Genomic DNA, 19495 nt, shown 5'->3' with positions numbered 1-19495 from the left:
ATTGAACTGGCCACTAATATTTACTTCGTAGTATTTTACATAAAGATAAAAAATAAGATAAAAATCAATCATTACATTTGCTAGACTAAGGCTGTTTTTTTTGTTTTTTTTTTTGGCTATCATGCCATTATGTCAGTAATCATTTTATCCGTAGCCTACATCTTATGTGTCTTGTGCACCTTATTTGTGTTGATGTAAATGTAGTCTCTGTATTTAAATAAAGGTTGAGTGAGGTGAAATTATATTCTCCGATCCATTTATGAAAAAACAAAACAAATGATAGCTTTTTGTCTGTACAATCAGACTTGTTTTTTCTTTTGTAAATTACAGGATTTTAGTGTAGATACAGTAGCCTATATAAATTCCTTAGGCTACATGATTAGACCGTTAGTTTAATTTCACCAAGATTGTTGCAGGAGCAGAGGATGCTTGAGTGCTGATGTTTGTAATCGTGCGCGCGGCAGCACACAACTAACTGCACCTGTCCTCGCGCCTCTCGATGGATCGTTTAAATCAGTCCTGTAACGACACATATCTGATTCAAGGTGCAAGATATTTTATATAATACAAGCAGTAATAAATAGCATACTAAATAAGTTATTTTAAAAAACGAACAATAAATATTATACTATTAAACAGGCTACTAGGCTACAAACATTTTGTCCAAGTAGCCTATAAATGAATGTATATTTAAATTCTTAAACGGCGTATGCTATGTATTATTATTTTTTCGATGAAAAATCCACAAAGAGTGGAAGCAATAGCTGTTTCACTCTTGAACTGAAAAGTAATTTATTCGGCTTATTTTTGCACCTTCTGTAACATGTTTGCTGTTCAACACGGAAATATTTGCGTGTTTTGTCTGATAGGCTATACCAAATAATTCAAACCTGCGAAACTATTACATTTGTTTTCCTTTTGGTGAAATGGTCTGTGCCAAGGCAGCCAGAAAGAGTTACTACGGCAACAATAATGTCAGGATATATCCTCGTCTCTCTCCTTTTTTTTTTTTTTAAATATGCAATTGCAGAACATACGGTTACTCACTGTCAAAGCTGTGATTCTTCATTTGCATACTAACTATTTTCCGAGTCCACATTCCCTCGAAAACATGTGCAACTCCAGCAGTTACATCGTATATGGAGAGAGAAAAGAAAATGTGTTAATAAGAAATCTAAGGCATTGCCTACTTTTATACAATTGCGTTGCTTTTATATATTGACCATTTGTCCCAGGAAGCACATTAAATATCTTACCGCTGTGTTAATGTTGCTTTTGTTTCTGAGAAATTCATGCAATAACCAGCGCATAGACTACTTAACATTTGTTGAAGATACCAATTATTATTTCAATTATTTTGAACACAGTAACTGGATCTCAGACGACGGGTCTGTCGTCCTGTCGAAATAAAGTTCTAGACACGATTCATTTTTATGTTCGTTTAACGTTTAATGTAGTTTTAATGTGGCCTAGCCTACTGACCTTCACTTCTCGTGAATAGGACTGTAGATACATTTATTTTCATAAGCCTATTTAGGAAATACATTTTAGCCTATGGCAAGCTCGAACGGCAACAGAATAAAACTTCACAACAACCAAATAATAATAGCGTAATAATACTAATAAAAATAATAGTAATAAAATGAACAATAGTACAAGTTTAAAAAATAATCTTACCAGTATCCTGTTATTTCATTTGATATTTTATTATAAAGCATACTGTTGATTTTATTAATACTGTTGCAACTATTATTAATAATAATAACAATAATAATAATAATGTAGGCCTATTTGTTATTCAAAATATTTTGTTCAGAATAGCCTAGTTGTTTTCTATGATGATAATATTGATACAGGTTATTTAACAATGTACAGACCTTGAATTCAACCGAATTCAATTTCTTAAATCGATTTAAATTAAACATTAAACATTATTCATATAGAACTTTTCCTTTTTCTTTTTAGAATTAAAGTTCTAGTCGTGTGACACCTGCAGCATTGGCGCTATTGTCCATCTCTTGTGAGGAGGGAGTTTGGAGGAGAGAGAAAAACAGACTCAATCATGCGTAACACGACAGACAGTCCATCTGTAAGATTCTTCCCTTTCTTTCAGTACGAGCTGGTCATCTCTTCAGATCTGTCCAGGTCCAGGAATAGGCCGGTGGTGGGGTTCAAAATATCATGATACGTGTGTTGCCTGTACTGATAAACGCGTTAAGATATCAGCTAAAGTTAGTTTAATAATTCAACAACAAACAGTAGGCCTATATAGGCAACAAATAAATAGCTAAATAAATGAATATTTATGCAGGTTTCTAATCAGATCAGCGCAGTCGAAGGTTTTACTTATGAGACAAGAAACTGAAAATGATTGCAATTAAAATGAGCTTGAAAGCTTCTCACAATTGTACAAACATTTAGTAAATAAACCTTCTTCAGAGTAGCGCCATTTTAAATTTTTGACGGGAATGAAAACGAGGCTGTGAGGGATTGATATGTAGTCTCTTCAATTGGTTGTACTGAATTGTCCTGGCTCACACCTAATTTTGTTTGAGTTTTTTATTTTATTTTTGTATGTTTTATGTTTTTGAACGATGAGTTTTCAATGTTTCTTCAGCTGAATACAGCAATTTAAACAACTTTACTTATATCACCCTCATCCTCGTTTACATTCCTGTCAAAAATTGAATATTTTTCAATATATTCTCTGAATAATGCCAAATTCATGGCGTTACTTGCTTTCGTTTCGTTTTTTCCAACTTGATAGTCACTATTTTGAAGTCTGTCCATTTCCATTAGACGTCTATAAAATGTGTTTTAATTGAGAGGCATTTGTCCCAATGAACCAACTATCATGCATTTTAATGCTGCATAAGCATACAGCGCCATCTGTCGATTAGAAACCACTCATAAGGGCACGAGTGACCACACGGTAGACAACACATACTGGAGAAGATGGCAAACCAGTAGCATGCCAGATCCAGCCCTAAAGTCCACAGTATATGCTTGTGCTGATTGTTGCTTCATCACTCACCTTTGAGCTTTTGCTTTCCAAAATGCCATCCAGTGGCTTGCAATCATTCCAGCCCATAATTAAATTCCTAATTGACAAAATAGCGAGATAGTTGTGGTAAAAACATTTAATCAGCCTTTTTGTACAGAACTGCTGGTGAGCACACAGTTATATAGAGCTGTGTGTTACACTTCAGATATTCACTTAAAGGGAACATTAAAGAAACACACTGAGATCTGTCATGAGAACACAATATATGCGTGCCAGCTGTACTTTTATTCTGACATCTCTGAAGAAAGCAAAAGGAAAATGTCTTCAGTCCACAGGCATTGTTGCTTTGCTGGCTTGCAATTGCACTGAACACTAACATAACCAACCCCCAAAGCAACACACACACACACACACACACACACACACACACTAGTGGCGTAGCCATGGGTGTGCCATGGTGAGTAACTGCCACCCAAAACTTAACTAAGTTAAGGGGTATGCTTTTTGGTATCTTGGGGTTTAAAATAATCAATATTATTCTTAAACTTCAATGCATCGATTACAAAATGTAATAATCAATTATAATGACTATAATTATACCCAATGTGTTATAGAGGCTGTCTAAGATTACGCACGCACTCTCACAACAGATGCCGGGTGAATGAATGAAGAAACAAACACACACTTTAAATTAAGAACGTTTATGCTAATGATTTTGGATTTATGCCTCATTATTTATAAAGACATGCATTCATAAGTGTTGTTCTTTTCTACCCCAATTATTATATATTATGAATATTGTGGAATATTTGGAGGATACGGTTAAGAATCTTCTTAAAGTTGTGCATTACCAATTTATTTCTTATCCACAATTAACTTTTTAAACCAATTAAAGTTACTATAACCTGGTGTGTTTTGTAATTTTTTTCTGTATTGTGCAAATTGTATTGTAACCATTTATATTTGTGTCTTTAGCTTATTTTGGAAAATAATGATGAATCATTCAATCCACTTTTTTTCTTTGCCGAATTATTAAGCCTTATATTTTTATATATTTAATTTTAATAAAATGTTAATTATTTATAATAGTTGTATATTTATAGTCATTTAAACTACACAGTTTAAAAAAAATAGCCAAAAAGAAATCGATGCAATGGTTGTTAATGGTCATTTTATTATATTTCACTTAATTGTGCTTTAGTTCTTGCTCACCCAGTTTTCTCTTGGCACACCCAAAGTCTTGTTTCTGGCTACGCATCTGACACACACTACATTCATAAGCCAATAAACACAAAAGCTATAAATGTGCTCTGCTTTATGTTTCAAGTTATTACCACTAATGCACTGATGTCATCGCAAACTTGTAGTGGTATTATCCAACTTTAGCAGTAAAGTTAGCATTTAGCATTATTAAATAATTTAAGTTAATTTTATAACACATTTCTCATATATTTGACATTTTAGTGAGTTATACCAACAATACTTCTACTACAGTGTATTTGCACTGTGTTATGCCTGGTAATGGCAAACATTAAATAGAAGATAATACTGATTTCAATTCTCTGGTTAAGCTCCAAAGCCAGACGGGTGCCTTAGAAACAAAAGGGGTCTGTAAATAAAATTAGTTCAGACAACAAATTTTGAGTTGAGTTTTTTTTTTTTTTTTTTTTTTTTAAATGGGTTGTTATATATTTGGGCATAATGTTTTCTCCACATCAGGTATGGCTAGGTTGGCTTTTGTGGTTTAGGCACTGTGTGTTTTGTGAAATCTGTGCTTGATCAGTGGTGTACTGCTTAATAAAATGTGTTAACCATGCATTGTGCAGTACTTTTGTTTAGGCATTTACAATTGAATGAAGTATTGATTTGGCAGTATACAGTTGGCTTGAGGTCCATTGTGCCCTTAAAGGAACAGGCAGCAATTTACAGCACACTGACTCTGTCGCTGAGCATGCTCATTAGAGCCTCCTCAGACTCCGCCTGTTCGCTTACGTCAGCATGGGGGTTGATTAAGTGCTCTGGGTATTGAAGGCCATTTTGCTCTGCAAAATGCTCCCAGCGCAAATCATCGCTTTCGTGGGTGATATATCGCTCTTGCATTTTGCACTCCAGAGTCCGCAGGTCCAGCCACATCTGGTAGTCCTGTCATAACAAAATATCTTTAGTGATCAAAAAAAGTCTTGTTTATTTTTCTTATTATAAATGTATTTAATTTAATTCTCTATTAGTAACATACAGTGTGTGAGTACAGTATCTATTGCATATGCATGTGAAATGGACTAATTAAAAGGAATAAACACCCAAAAAAGAAAATCCTTTCATCAACTACTTGCCCTAGTGGTCTTTCAAACTTGCATGACTTTCTTTTTTCCATTAAACACAAAAAGAGATGTTGGACAGAATGCCATCTCAGTTCACTTTTATTTCTTTTTTCCAGAAAATGAAAATAAATCTTGACTGAGACATTCCCTAACATTCTGCCTAACTCCTTTTGTGTGACAGATGTCATGTACCTGCAGATCTGGAATGACATGATGGTGAGTAAATCATAAGAGAATCTTTACTTATGGTTGAACTATCCCTCTAAGAAGACTTTACTCTTGACTTATCATGATGTTAATAATCCCTAACACAGATTTCAGCCCTGTTTATGCACCACCTTCCAAGAGTTGCCTTATGATTATCATTCTAACCTGTAACCAGGGATGGCTGAGAGACTTGTCCACGCTGTAGCGCTTCCTCATCTTGACTTGCAGGAGGTTATTAATGATGTCAATTGCTGGAACAACAAAACACATTGTCAGTGACCAGGCCATGGTGGAAACCTGAAGGATTTAGTGTCCATAGGAATAATGAGCAAAACCAACATCATGTTAACATTGTTTCAGGGGTCGCAGATTTCTGAGGCACTCCAAAGTTTCTTAATCTTGAGGCCCCAACGCTTTAGTTCAATGGATCGTTAGGCATTACTCACTTGAATGGGTCGCAACAAAAATTGAGCACGCTCTCACTAAATCTCTTTCTTTAACCCTTGCCCTTGCCTCTCTTTATCTTTTCTTTTCCCTCTTCCTTCTCTTTCACCTCTATCTCCCACATTAACACAGTTTACCATCAGCTTAGAAGCAGGGTAGTCATGCAAAGGTCACTACGTGTTTTTCTTCATTTAAATTTTGGGAGAAAAAAGAATAATCTTGATATAGATTACACACTGTCAGAGGGGGACAATTTTTATTCAATTATACTTAACAATTTGCAAAGTAAAAAAAATATTCTTTAAGTTTAAAACAATACAAAAACATTTACTATATATATATATATATATATATATATATATATATATATATATATATATATATATATATATATATATATACACACACACACACACACGCATATAATATATTAAATAAATGCTTATTTTTAAATGTGTATAGATATCATTGATGATATACAGTATATATAATTTGCAATGAAATGAATAATAATCTTACTTAATGTTGCCACTTCTATTTAATAAAGCACTTTCGAGGCAGGCTCACTCTTTGTTTATGGAACTTAATTATTTCCACTTCACAGTAAACAGGAACAAATTCAATTAAAACGGTTTTTAAAACAGACTGTAATTGCTAAAAATTGCTGTACTGGATATCAACCAAATTATATAAATAAATAAAAGTGGATGTGATTAATTTGTTACAACTGCCTGTGTTATTAAGTAAAGTCTGCCTGGTTCTTCGGCTAGTTTAATGAGCAAGAAAGTGGGCATTAGTAAATAAACAAGGTCGAAGGTGAGGGCATACAAAATTTTGTTAAAGTAATAAGAATGAAAGTCAATTCTATTCCTACAGATACTAAAAGACACTTAAACGTAAATATAACCTATCCTACACATAAATTCAAACCTTTAACTTAATGAGAGACATAATGAGAGACAAGAGACATATTTAGATTAGATAAGCCAAGTAGAAATTATTGTGGTGTGCTGAGTTCACCTGTGCATACAGTCACAGGAGGGAAGAAATAATTAGACCAACTGGATCTCAAATATGATCATCAAGACTAAAAGGTTTATATTACAAGAGTAGTGAGGTGCCTTCAAAATAAGCATGCTGAGGATAACTTCACTTCAATGAACTACAAGGCTGGATATTAGCAGCTGGCTTACTAGAAAAAGCATTTATTGTGCAGTGAGTTTGTATTCAAGCATATTAGCAGTGGTAGGGACATGTACTAACAAAAGTTACGTGCACATATCTAGCCTAATAAGGTTAGTTGTCAAACAGCTGGTATGGGATTCACAAAAGAGCTCAGAGTGGATTAACGCTTCATTTTTAAAGATTAACACTCACATGTTGGAGTATAAATGGTTTCCATCTTAAAGCGGTTACTACAGCTAGTTTATGACTCTTGGTTCTTGGTTGTTAACTCACAGGGGCAATATAGCAATCGCATTTGATTTGGAGAGATTATATTTTTGTAAACAATTCCCAACATACTTTGATGTTGGATTGACAAATCCTTGAAAGAAATACACAAGTTTTAAAAATTAGAATTTTGAATTTCTTACATTCGGTAAGAAAGACAGACAGACAGAAAGATATTAAAGAACAAAAAGCAAAGTAGTTAAGCAAAGCAGACTAAAGGCCTTGTGTGGGTTTAAATTTGAATTTCTGAAAGTTGGAGTTTGAATAAACGAGTATTCAATTAGCCCATTTGAACATTCCGTCAATGTAAGGGTGTTTCCAGAGACTATTTATATATGAGAGAAGGGTTATTCATTTAAACTGAATGGGAGAAATTGGAACACTCAACCAAGGTTAACCAACATTCAACAGATGTAGAAAGGAAGTCCCACCTTACTGGAAAAAAAGGGCCAAATCACCTTTTAGATATCACCTGTCAATCAACTTGAGAGCTATACAAGCCAGGGAAACTTTGGCTTTTTAGTGTAAAATTAGGTAACGAAGCACAATTTATGATACCAGTGTTGTCATATTTTACTGCTGAAATGTAAGCTTGGCAAGCAGTTTTTGAGATTTCGGTTATCCCCATTCAAGTAGATAGGAGCTGCACTGTCATGACTGGAAATAGCCTCCCGGAAGCATTCCAAAGATGGCCGACAGTGGAATGACTTGCTAAAAAGACTTAAGTGTTTCACAATGCTAAGAATGCATTCTCGGTCTTGCGTTCTTTTTAATATGAGTGTTTGCCTAACTTTGCCTAACTACCTTGAAAGAGTGAATTTGGAAAACATGAGGACATAAAACACATTAATCCAAGTTTTGAAATGTGCTTCGTTATGTAGATTCAACAACCTCAACTATTTTCTTTTTTTGGAGGCGGTCGATGAAATCAAACAAGTCCACAAGATCATAAGATAGCAATGAGAACAGACACTGAGAAACAGCATAAGCATACAGAATTTTTCCAATTATTTAATCATCCACTTTGTAAAAACCATAAATCCAATCAGTTAGAAAAGTCATAGTACACTGTGGCAGGGTGGAGGGCAGGAACGGGCACACCGGGCACGGTGGTTTAAGAGAGAGAGAGAGAGTGTTATGGGCATCTGTGCATGTTTGTCTTTTTGTTTAAGTTTATTATTTATTACCCATAACACTCTCTCTCTCTCTCTCTCTCTCTCTCTCTCTCTCTCTCTCTCGAACCGCTGTCTCCGGTCGGTCCTTTCGGGCTTGATCAGCCTGATTAGGGGCCGGGTGTGCAGAATCACAGCCCGGACCCGCCCTCCGCTCTGCCACATACACTATTTCAGGACAGCCTAAAGGCCTGTACTGAGTTTGGTGGATGTAGCTTTAAAAATCTTGGAGAAGTTAGTGTTAGAATTTTGGTTTCGGTTTAGGGATTGATGGTGGTTTTTGGTGTAGAAAGTGGACATGTGTGGATACAAAAACGGAGGGATACAGTGACGGTTTCACCTCTAAAAAACAAAATTGTGCCTAAGACAAAAAGATTAATCAAAATGGCAATTGCAAGTGGGGTGGCCAATGGGGTGGCCAGGCTTCGGTCCCCTAGCTCTGTCACTGGAAGAAACCCTAAACCAAGTGCAGAATAACAGCATTTTGGATTTTTTTAAGCTAACATGTTAAAAAGATAACCCTCATTTTACATTTATTTTCCATTATGCCACATGTGGTGCACAGTACACAGCCCTAAAGCAGTGGTTCTTAACTGGTTTTGCTACAGGATCCAGATTTGACATTGGATGCAATGAACCAATGCAGTACCAAAATTGTATATAGTGCAAAATTAAACAAAAATGTCCTTATTATCAAATATTAAAATGTATTAATATGACCATGAACTGCATAGCTCTATCTATAAGTAAAATAATGAACATGACTGAACAGAAAAATTCCAAATTTGGTAAACAACGGTAGAAGCTAACATAATCAAATCAATTGGATGTGACTTTGTTTTGCCAAGTGTATCAAAGTGGTCTTATTCATTTGATAATTTTTTTTATATTCTTTATTTTATTGTTTGCATTAAGCATTGTATTTTCCCTGCTATCCACAACCCTATTAGAACAGACTCACCAGTTGAGAACCCATGTACTAAAGCTCACACAAGATCCCGGTTCACCCCAAAACGTACCTTCTGGGGTCACTGTTTTCCAGGGGTTGGGTGGGTACATGAACGCAGCATTCTGGATTTGGTCATGGATGTCTTCATCCTCATTAAAGGGGAAAGTTCCACTGAGACTAACATAGACGATAACACCCACTGACCACATGTCCAGTGAGCGGTTGTAGCCTTTATTACGAAGCACCTCTGGAGCAAGGTATGCCGGTGTGCCTACAACCGAACGCCTGAAAGACTTCTCACCAATAATACGTGCAAAACCGAAATCACACAGCTTCACCTGCAAGACAAACCAATGAATAATGAGCGTTGCAATAAGTAGACACTCAGGAGGAAATGGCTATTTTACTCTAGGACTCAGATGCACAAAAGACCAAAAAATAACATCCTTTTTTCTCTTGCTAGCTTTGACGCTGTAATGATCAGTTGTCACAGTCTGAACAAAAGTCAAGTGAAATTATAACCCAGTTGGATGCAGTTACAATGTATCTCCTGTGGATCTACACTTTCCACTTTAAAACATTTGCTTAAGCAGAGCAACAAGCACCTGAGTGCATAAGAACCAAGCTCATACAATGACAACTCTAGATCTGTCTCCACCTTTTCATCTTTTCTGGAAAATATTTGTAAATGACACACAGTGATTTGTTTAGTATTCTTCCCAAATGTTTGCCTGTGCTCAAACAGTGAGTCATCTTTCTGCTTGAGCGCTTCCAGAGACAGCTCGAGCAGTAGACAGAAGAAACAATTGGAGGATAATTGAGAAATCCTTCATTAGAATGTAGAAACACACACAACACCCTTGTACCTCGAAAACACCACGAGAACTGTAATTACCATCTTTTATTCTTGTACATTTACAAAAAAAGATCCATTTATGTTAATTTTGGTGTGACTTTACTTCATTCAGATATTTCCTTTCTTTTGTTGTGGCTTTGTGTTCTGTAAGGATTTTACTCACTTGTGGAAAAGAGTCGGCTGAGGCTAACAAAACATTCTCAGGCTTGAGGTCACAGTGAACAATGTTTTTGAAGTGAAGGTGACGAAGTGCGACAAGAATCTGAGAAAGGAATGGGACATTATTATTATAATACAAAAAAAAGAATCCAAAAAACAACATTCAGTTAGAAATATTGATGTGTTTTTAGAGTTAAATTTGCCATCGTTAGGGGCCATTCACACTGCACGCATTTTAGCGTCTGTCTGCAATGTAAACGTGCTAGATGGATGTATTTCACCATAGAGCCGCATCTCCATGTATTTTCAGTGTCTCCTTTGGAACTGCCGCATTCCTCAGATGTTGTGTCAAGTTTAAAAAATTTTAACTTTTAAAAACGCATCTGGAGACACCTGCTTTTTTTGCTCCAGAACGTGTTCTGTCTGAACAGTCCCTTACACTGAAGTCAAGATTAAATGGCAAGATACAGTGCCTGTGAGACATACCTGCGTAACGAGAAACTTGGTGATGCGTTCTGGCAGTCTCCCCTTCTCACTTGACAGTATCATCTCCAGCATGTCACCATGGAGCTTTTCCATGACAACAAAGACACGCTCTGGTGTCTCAAACATGCACTCGAGGTTGACAATGCCAGGATGGTGGAGGTTCTGCATAATATGACATATATATTTAATATGCATTTTGATAAATATTTGTCCATTTAAAATATATATATATACATTTAAATGACCTCTCGAGGACCATAATAATATATTAAAATATAAAAAATGCAACAGTCTTTATATTGTGTATGTTATTTGTGTTTACCTGAAGAATGGCAACCTCATTGCGCAGCTGGCTCTCCTGCTTGGTGGGAAAGCGCAGCTTATCTATGATCTTGATGGCGACATCCCTGCCTGTTTTCCTGTGTTTTCCTGCATTATGTCAAAAATCATTATCTACACTGTGGTGTGCATTCTATTCCTTCATTTATTGGATCTTAATAGGGGGAAGCATACATATGGATCTCTTATAAATATGTTAAATATAGCAAAATACATATTATATCAGATTCATCAACACCAGTGCATATCCTAGTATTAACTCCACCATACAGCATTTCCTCACCAGGATGCAATGTCAGAAAGCTCCCTGAAAATAGTTACATTACCTCCATAGACAATGCCAAATTGCCCAGAGCCAAGTACTTCATCAGGGAAAATCTGATACACTGTGCTAATATCCTGTAAGAGAAACAGATATAAATATAAGAGTATGTGCCAAAATGGGTTGCTCCCAAAGCTCAGGAGAACTGTTTGAAACATCAGATTTCGCCTGATCTAGTCTTTTCATTTTGTACTGTAACAAAGCCTGAATTCAGACCAGTAGCCTAAAGAGCTATTTCCACGTCTCACTAGGACTGTGTCAGAAAGACTCAAGTAACCATGGCAACCCCATGTCCGAGCAAGTAATCAAAATAATCTCCAATAGAGGCATTGTGTATTTATATCACACTGGAACTCAAGGTTGCAGGTAAACTGTAGGCAAGCTGGATAGAACAGTGAACTCTTAAACATAGAAACAAAGCTTGATATATGAAGACTAAAGATTATCATATATTCATCTTCAAATATGAGAAATAACTGAGAAAATCTAAATATTTACCACATTCTCCTGGATCTGGCAGTTGGATACAGAGATACTAATGGAGACCTCTTCTGTTTGAGGAAAAAAAACAAGTGTGACTCATTAAGTCTCCCTCATATTGCACGCTAGGTCCTCAGATTTACACCTTTACTCATTTAATCTACCTGAATAAATTTGATCTACTTGAGGAATAAAGTATATAGAACACAATATCATCCTAAATTACTATAAGCAAATTTGACTCTGTTTGGATGAAACCACCAAGAATACCATTTATACTTATTATATATACTGTAATGATTTTCTTTTTCTTATTAATAATCATAAAATAAATGTTTTAAAAATAAACATTTCTGAAATAGTTAGTTGCCTTGCAGCTTCCTGTCAGATACAAACAACAAATCTTCACAAAGCTTTGAAATAAAACTTGAAACAGCTGTATTGCCATTGCTATTTAGTTGCTGTATCTGTTTATGTAATTTCTCTCTTAAGTTCAATCTAAGGGGCGAATTCACCAAACCGATGCGCCACTTTGTATGCTGTATTTTAAAACTACTTTTTATTAACAAACCATTCAAAATCCAGTTTGAGCAGGTGCTAAATGTGCTGAAATAGCACTGTAGTATAAGTATATAAATGATTTAACAAAAAAAAAACAAAATTTGTATTGCTTTATATATAATTTTACAAAACTGAGCACTATTTATGCAATTAATTTAGCATATTTACTGCCCACGGAAAGCAGGCATTAAAGTGATTTTTATTTCAGAGTTTATGTACATTCTTTATTGATCATGGCAGTAGTAATTCATCAAATGATAATGAAAAATTGGACATAAATCCTGGTGTGTGGTTTTTATATTATTTTTTTTAAACATTTTATTACAAATTACTCAACTTCTAAACAGAAAGAAATAATACAAGTATTTTTTTTATTTGTTTATAATGGTGTACACTCACATGAGACGAAAACTCCTATCATCATCATTCTTTAGGCTTAATCACATTTACCTTTGCACTGCAAAATTCCATCTCAATAGGAACGTGCCTGATCTCAATAGTTGCTTTCACTCACGGAATAAATTAAATATGACTCACTGCGAAAAACGCATTTTTACAATGAAATAAGTTACTGAGAACTTCTTTTTACTTTTAACTTTGTGCACCTTTAAAGAGCCAATTTAGGTACTTGAAACACTACACTAGATTGTGGTAATCTGCTGCCTCCACAACCTTGCACTCAATTGCAAACCTTGCAAAATGAGGAATTGCATAATGCATAATTCCTTTAGTGAATAAACGCAAAGCCCTAAAACAACGCAAACAGCATGTGCTAATAAATGGCGGTATCGGCGAAGTGAATTCCTTGCTTAGAGTCTTAGCATGAGCCCCTAAATGTTTCACCATGAAATTCATACTGTGGTGGCTGTGATGGCTTCCGTGAGATATGCCCTTGGCGATGACAGGCATAAGCGCATGCTGAATGGCCATCTCCCACATGCGGGCCACGTCCTGTCCCACACCGCTAACAAGCACACTGCTTCCATAGCCCAATGTTCCCCCGTCAGCTCGAGACAGATTCTCTCCCACATAGTACACCAGAGATGCTGTGGCAATCTCAAAGCAATGCGGGTTGGCACCCTCAGGGAGAAGGTTGAATGTTTTAGCCGGTTCCAAAGACAGCACCTCAGATAAGGGAATTTCCTGTTGGAGAGGATTATAATGGCTTATCTGCAAACTGAAACCTGAATTATATTGCAAAGACATGTATCTGAATATAATGTGTGCAGAGATCCATAAACCTATCAAGATGAACTATCAACATTATCAAAAAAAAGATAAGAACCATCTAAATATTTCCTAGATTAATTTGTTGATATGAGTTTCCGTTGTGTGTCATGTAGAGCATACAATATGAACTCACCTTTTGGCTCATGGATTACTCAAACTTACCTTATAGTATTTGCTTCCAGTGTCATTCTGGAAGAGGGTAATACACTTGCTGTCCAGTCGCCAGTAATGTCTCTTACGCTAGTGTGAAAAAAATAATGACAGAAATGATTGCTTACATTCTTGACATTGCCTAGAAATTTCTCAACATAATTCACATGTTAAAAGGATAGTTCACTCAAATTTATGAATTTTGTCATCACTTACTAATCTTGTCATACTTGCATATGATACTATATGACAGCATCAGTCACCATTCATGTTTAATTGTATGTTAAATAAAAAAAAAATGCAATGAATGTGAATTGTGACTGAGGTTAACATTCTGCCAAACATCTTCTTTTGTGTTCCATTTAATGTGTTTGGAATGACATAAGACTATATGATGAGTAAATGATGAAAGAATTTACATTTTTGGGTGAACTGTCCCTCTTATTAATACTGTATGTTATTGTATGGTTTCTCTGGTAGAATCTCAGATGACTTACCAATGCGTCTTTACTGTTGAAGTGCACAAGCCAGCCTTCTTTCACAACATTGCTGCTTTTCCTCTTAGTGTGCTTGACAGACTGAACCACCCGCATAAGTGGGATGTTGTTGCTGGTGGAAGGGCTTAAACACATTGACATGTCAAAACCTTCTTGGAAAATGTAAATTGCAGGTCAAATACTTGTTCAGAACATTAGAATACTCGTACTATTTATTTTCTATCTGGCATAGTTCACCTAAAATGGAAAGTCCTGTCATAATTTACAGACCCTCATGTTGGTCCAAACCCATTTGACTTTCTTTCTTCAGTGGAAACCAAAAGAAGATGTTAGGCCGAATATTATTCTAAGTCACTATTCACTGCCATTGCATCCTTTCTCCATACAGTGGAAGTGAATGGTGAATGAGTCATTCTGCCAAGCGTCATCCATTGTGTTTGGGTTTGGAACAACATAAGTGAGAATGACTGACAGAATTTTATTTTTTTGGTGAACTATTCCTCTACACTCATTGGGACATAGAATAAGTTTAATCCAAATTCTTACCAGTAGCACCAAAATACTACTAATAAATACATTTGTTTAATTGCTATTTTAGTGCTCTACTTTCTGTTTGAAGTGCACTTTATTAATTTAGTCTAAATGTCCATGTTGCCTACTAAGAATAAACCAGTCAAACTGTAGTAGTTATTTTTGTGGCTTTTACATTTGGATTACATTTGCATGGAGTCAGCAAGTAGGTGAGCTCTGATAATTTTTTGACTAATGTCAACAATTTGTGGTGTTTGTTGGTTTTGTTTATTGAACTTCTAGAAGTGATGAGGAGCTACCTGATGATTCTGTTGGATTCATCTGGGTCTTGGTCCTGGAAATCTCCAAGCTCACCATGTCCAGCTTCCAAAAGGGCAGCAGAGTCGCCCACCAGGGATTCCTCCATATCATCGATCAGTGAACTATGTCTCTCCCCGTCATGATCATCACAGCCCTCCTCCATGACCACATCTGATTCAGCACCAGGACTCAACAAATCTTTTTGGGTTCGGAGAGAAGAATGAATGAGAAAAGCAAAGCAAGTCTCCATTTGGACTATTTTATACTGGTTTATATTGGCATCAGATTTGATTCTACATTATTATATAGAAAGAATATTTCCAAATCTCTAGTATGATGACAAAATATTAAAATGAAAGAGTTTAACTATATGAACCATCAGGCAATATAGTTCATTATCCTAATGGTTGGTTATTTACAGTGGCCAAACAATGGCTACTTTGAGCATTAATATAGAATGTGCAATTAATTGTCATTTAATAACTGCTCTGTATATGGCTCATATATAGAGCATACAGAGTCGGAACAATCCGTTTTATAATAAACATTTGGCTTAACTAATTTTGAATTATATAAACAAACAGGTTCAATCTTCCAACATTAGCCTAGTGTTTTCATAGAGCACACATTATTGGGTGTACGATATTCAGGTGGCATTTCAATGCTCATTGGGATAAATATTGTTGTTTTTGTTGTGAAAATGCAGTGTTGATCATTGGTTCACAGAGAGACGCTAAAGTTAGACTTGCCTCCATTTCTTGACACCTCTCCAAGGCAGTTGTTTGGCACTTTGGGTGCACATCGTTTATGGCAGTTGAATTTGCAATCTGAGATGATGCGAGGGGAAAGAGAGTGGAGAAGGAAGACAGAAAGAGAGAAACAGGGTGAAAGAGTTAAAGGGGGAGTGAGAGAGAGAGATTACTACCAATCTGGCACATAAACATATGAGTTCCTGTTGTGCTGGTGGCTGACAGGCTCAGACCTTGCACATTGAACACATGAACATTAAAGCTGTTTGTGACAGCACAGCCAACTGCACTCTTTACTGCTTGGCACATGGCACACATATCGCTTCCACTACACCGATACATCATATACAGTATATAAAGAAAAGAAAAAAACAGCCGTTGTGTTACTTTATATCTGTGCTCTAGTTAACAAGAGAAATAATACGATCTGTTAGACTGATAGTTGTGGTATTATCAGAGTACAGCCTTAGCAATCCTAGCCCTAATAGGCCTACATTAAATATATAGGATAATGAATTAAGGGATAAGTCACCCAAGAATTGTATTTCTGTCAGCATTCACTTACCTTCATGTTATTCCAAAATTGTATGACTTGTATGACACAAAAGGGGATGATAAGCAGCATATCAGTCTAAGACACCATTCACTTTAATCACATCTTTTTCCCATACAATGAAAGTGAATGGTGACTGAGACTAACATTCTGCCTTTTTGTGTTCCACAGATTAAAAGAAAGTCATACTGGTTTGGAATAACATAAAGTTTAGTTATTGTTGACAGAATAAAAATTTTTGAGTGAAATATCCCTTGAAGATTTGCAGTATGCAGTATGTATACTATGCAGAGTACACACATTTTCTGTATGTAACGCTCCGGCATTTAACACAACCTAGCATGCTACTTTTGAAATCATTGAGCACTGCAGAGTTTACACTGTTTCACATACTGCGTTTATAAAATAGTAGGCAGTGTACAGCATACAGTAGCTATATGCAGTGAGCAGTATTCTAACCTTCCAAATGTAGTCATTCTCTCAGCATCATTCTCTGTCTAACACATTGCATTATGCAGATAATAGTAAATCAGCCTATATGCCGGATATGTTCTACTAAATATTATAGTATATTATACACAATTGTGTACTTATTGTAATGTGTGTAATTAGCTTCATGGATTATAATATTAAAAAACGGCAAAGGTTATTAGAGAAAGTAATTAGTAATCACTGTGCAACAGGGGCTGACTTGTCTCAGTACCAGTTAAGATGAGTTAATAAACATGTTTTACACAGAAACAACAGGATCAGGGGAGATTTGGAGGGGGCTCATTTAATGAGGAGCATTAAAGGAATAGTTCACCCAAAAATTACGATTTTGTCATCATTTAATCACCCTCATTTCATTCCAAACCTGTAATATTTTCTTTTTCCGTGGAACAGAAAAGGAAATCATAGGCAGAATGTCTGAGCTTCATTTGGCAAACTGTAATTGGTTGTTTATTAGTAATATTCTCCTCTGGTCGTGTATATTTAAAATTGACGTCATGATTGATCATGTGAAATATGAGAGCCAAAGGCGCTTGCCATCAAATTACACCAAATCTGATCTCATGAACATTGCGTGACCATGGCAACGTTTTTGCCAAACAAAATAATGCGACAAAAGGGAGTAAAATGGTGTCGTAACCAGACAATGATTTTAAGGTGAATATTAGATGGAGGTTTTAATGAGTAAAACATACCTCCCTAACCTAAAACATTAACCTAAACCTAACCAATAGTGTGCTAAAAGCAAATGTGACATGAAAAGAACAATTTCTGAAGCAACACGTCATAACAAATCACTTCTATTACACTTTTGTCTCAAGAATCAACTTACATGCTTGGATGGGCTTGAACCATGGCCCTTCTTTTTCAAAGTTCAACACTCTATCAGGTTAGCAATCATACCATGCAAGCTAATCATGTTGGAAAAAGTGTGTTAATGTAGGTGGGTCTTTAATATAAGCCTTAATATGTACAGTTTTTCAAATTTGAATTTTTTTAGATATCATAACATAGCAGTGTGTGAGTAATAGAGCAAAAAATAAGTGTTTAAAGTCATAATCTGCCACTGTACTCGTGATTTGTGTGGAGTGAATAATAAGTGAAGATAACACACAGTTGTAGCGCCTCTACTGTTAGTTTCACCAGGAATCTGCTGCAAAACGTAGAATGCCGCACTTAAAACTCAATTTGCAAACATTTTGTTTTAGTAACGTTCATTCTATGAGACTACGTTGGCATTGTACGAGGAGCAGACTGGAATTAAAGCTTTCGTTTGTCATTAGAAGACTTGGAATATACATTTATAATACTTTTTAGAAAAGTATTATATATCATAAAAAAACAGATTTCTTTTTTTATGTTTTTTTTTAGGTGTACTATTCCTTTCAAATATGCATATTAAAACAATTTCTGTAGGCGAAAAACAAAATCAATCATTATGCAACCATAGCTGTAAATAGTAAGTATAAGCTCCTACCTTTGCATTGCAGTCCTTGACGGAACAGGCCTTTGAGGAGCTTCTTGCAGTGCTGGCAAACTGTGGGGCGTGTGTAGGAATGGATGACAAATGTGTGTGGCACCTTCACTTTAGAGAGCAGGATCTTGTCTAACTCTATTGGCCGACCTATGTAGGAGTTGGAGCGCCCTCTTCCAGGAAAGATGTCTGATGGTGTTTTTTGCTGTGGACATTTAATGTAAAGAAAACAGTGATACACAGCTGTTGAATCCTAAACAACTGATCTCAACTTCCTTGTAAGACATGGCAAAGAAAACAACACAAAACATTCCAAAGTTTATGCGGGAAAGAGCCCAAGCCAAAGTCACTACCACAACACTCTCTATTAGGTGAAAGAAGTCTCTACGAGGTTCATGCTGCGGGAGATTGTTGTATATGCTGAGCTAAGATGAATTTGCATCAACTCAGAACAACAACTTTTTCATCAAGCTGATCTTTAATGTGCTGCTGATTGGCAAAGATGCAGATGTCTTACCACCTGTTGTGAATAGATCTGACATCACACAGGTGTGCATAATCAACTATTCAATGTGCTCTAAAGAAAGACAACGATCAATAGTTTCCTATTGTCGTGTCATACACTATACCAAATCCCTTAAGCAGATTTGTGTGGAAGGTTAGGTAATAGAGACAGAGCGCAACACGTCACAATCTGATGACCACGCCCACCGGGGGGGAAAACAATCCAATCATCTCCATTGACTTTGCATTGCGAGAGGCTGCCT

At 35.9% G+C, this 19495-nt stretch overlaps 1 protein-coding gene across 1 annotated transcript in view; it reads right to left on the bottom strand.

The window, feature by feature from the left end:
• Positions 1–3144: 3144 nt before the first annotated feature.
• LOC127662553 (serine/threonine-protein kinase D1-like) overlaps positions 3145–19495 on the bottom strand; it is a 69631-nt gene continuing 53280 nt past the window's right edge. The window contains exons 6-19 of the mRNA XM_052153792.1: positions 18732–18933; positions 16210–16287; positions 15460–15658; positions 14630–14753; positions 14145–14222; positions 13610–13895; positions 12210–12262; positions 11716–11788; positions 11373–11479; positions 11051–11212; positions 10569–10667; positions 9620–9887; positions 5698–5783; positions 3145–5146 (exon numbers count right to left, since the gene is read on the bottom strand). Coding sequence (XP_052009752.1) covers positions 4928–5146; positions 5698–5783; positions 9620–9887; positions 10569–10667; positions 11051–11212; positions 11373–11479; positions 11716–11788; positions 12210–12262; positions 13610–13895; positions 14145–14222; positions 14630–14753; positions 15460–15658; positions 16210–16287; positions 18732–18933 — 2034 coding nt within the window. The 3' untranslated portion in view covers positions 3145–4927. The remainder of the gene's footprint in view (positions 5147–5697; positions 5784–9619; positions 9888–10568; positions 10668–11050; positions 11213–11372; positions 11480–11715; positions 11789–12209; positions 12263–13609; positions 13896–14144; positions 14223–14629; positions 14754–15459; positions 15659–16209; positions 16288–18731; positions 18934–19495) is intronic.

The sequence above is a fragment of the Xyrauchen texanus genome, chromosome 22 (assembly GCF_025860055.1).
Source record: "Xyrauchen texanus isolate HMW12.3.18 chromosome 22, RBS_HiC_50CHRs, whole genome shotgun sequence".
NCBI classification, from domain to species: Eukaryota; Metazoa; Chordata; class Actinopteri; order Cypriniformes; family Catostomidae; genus Xyrauchen; species Xyrauchen texanus.
The sequence above is the reverse complement of the archived record's forward strand: the minus strand, read 5'-3'. Positions and strand labels throughout refer to the sequence as shown.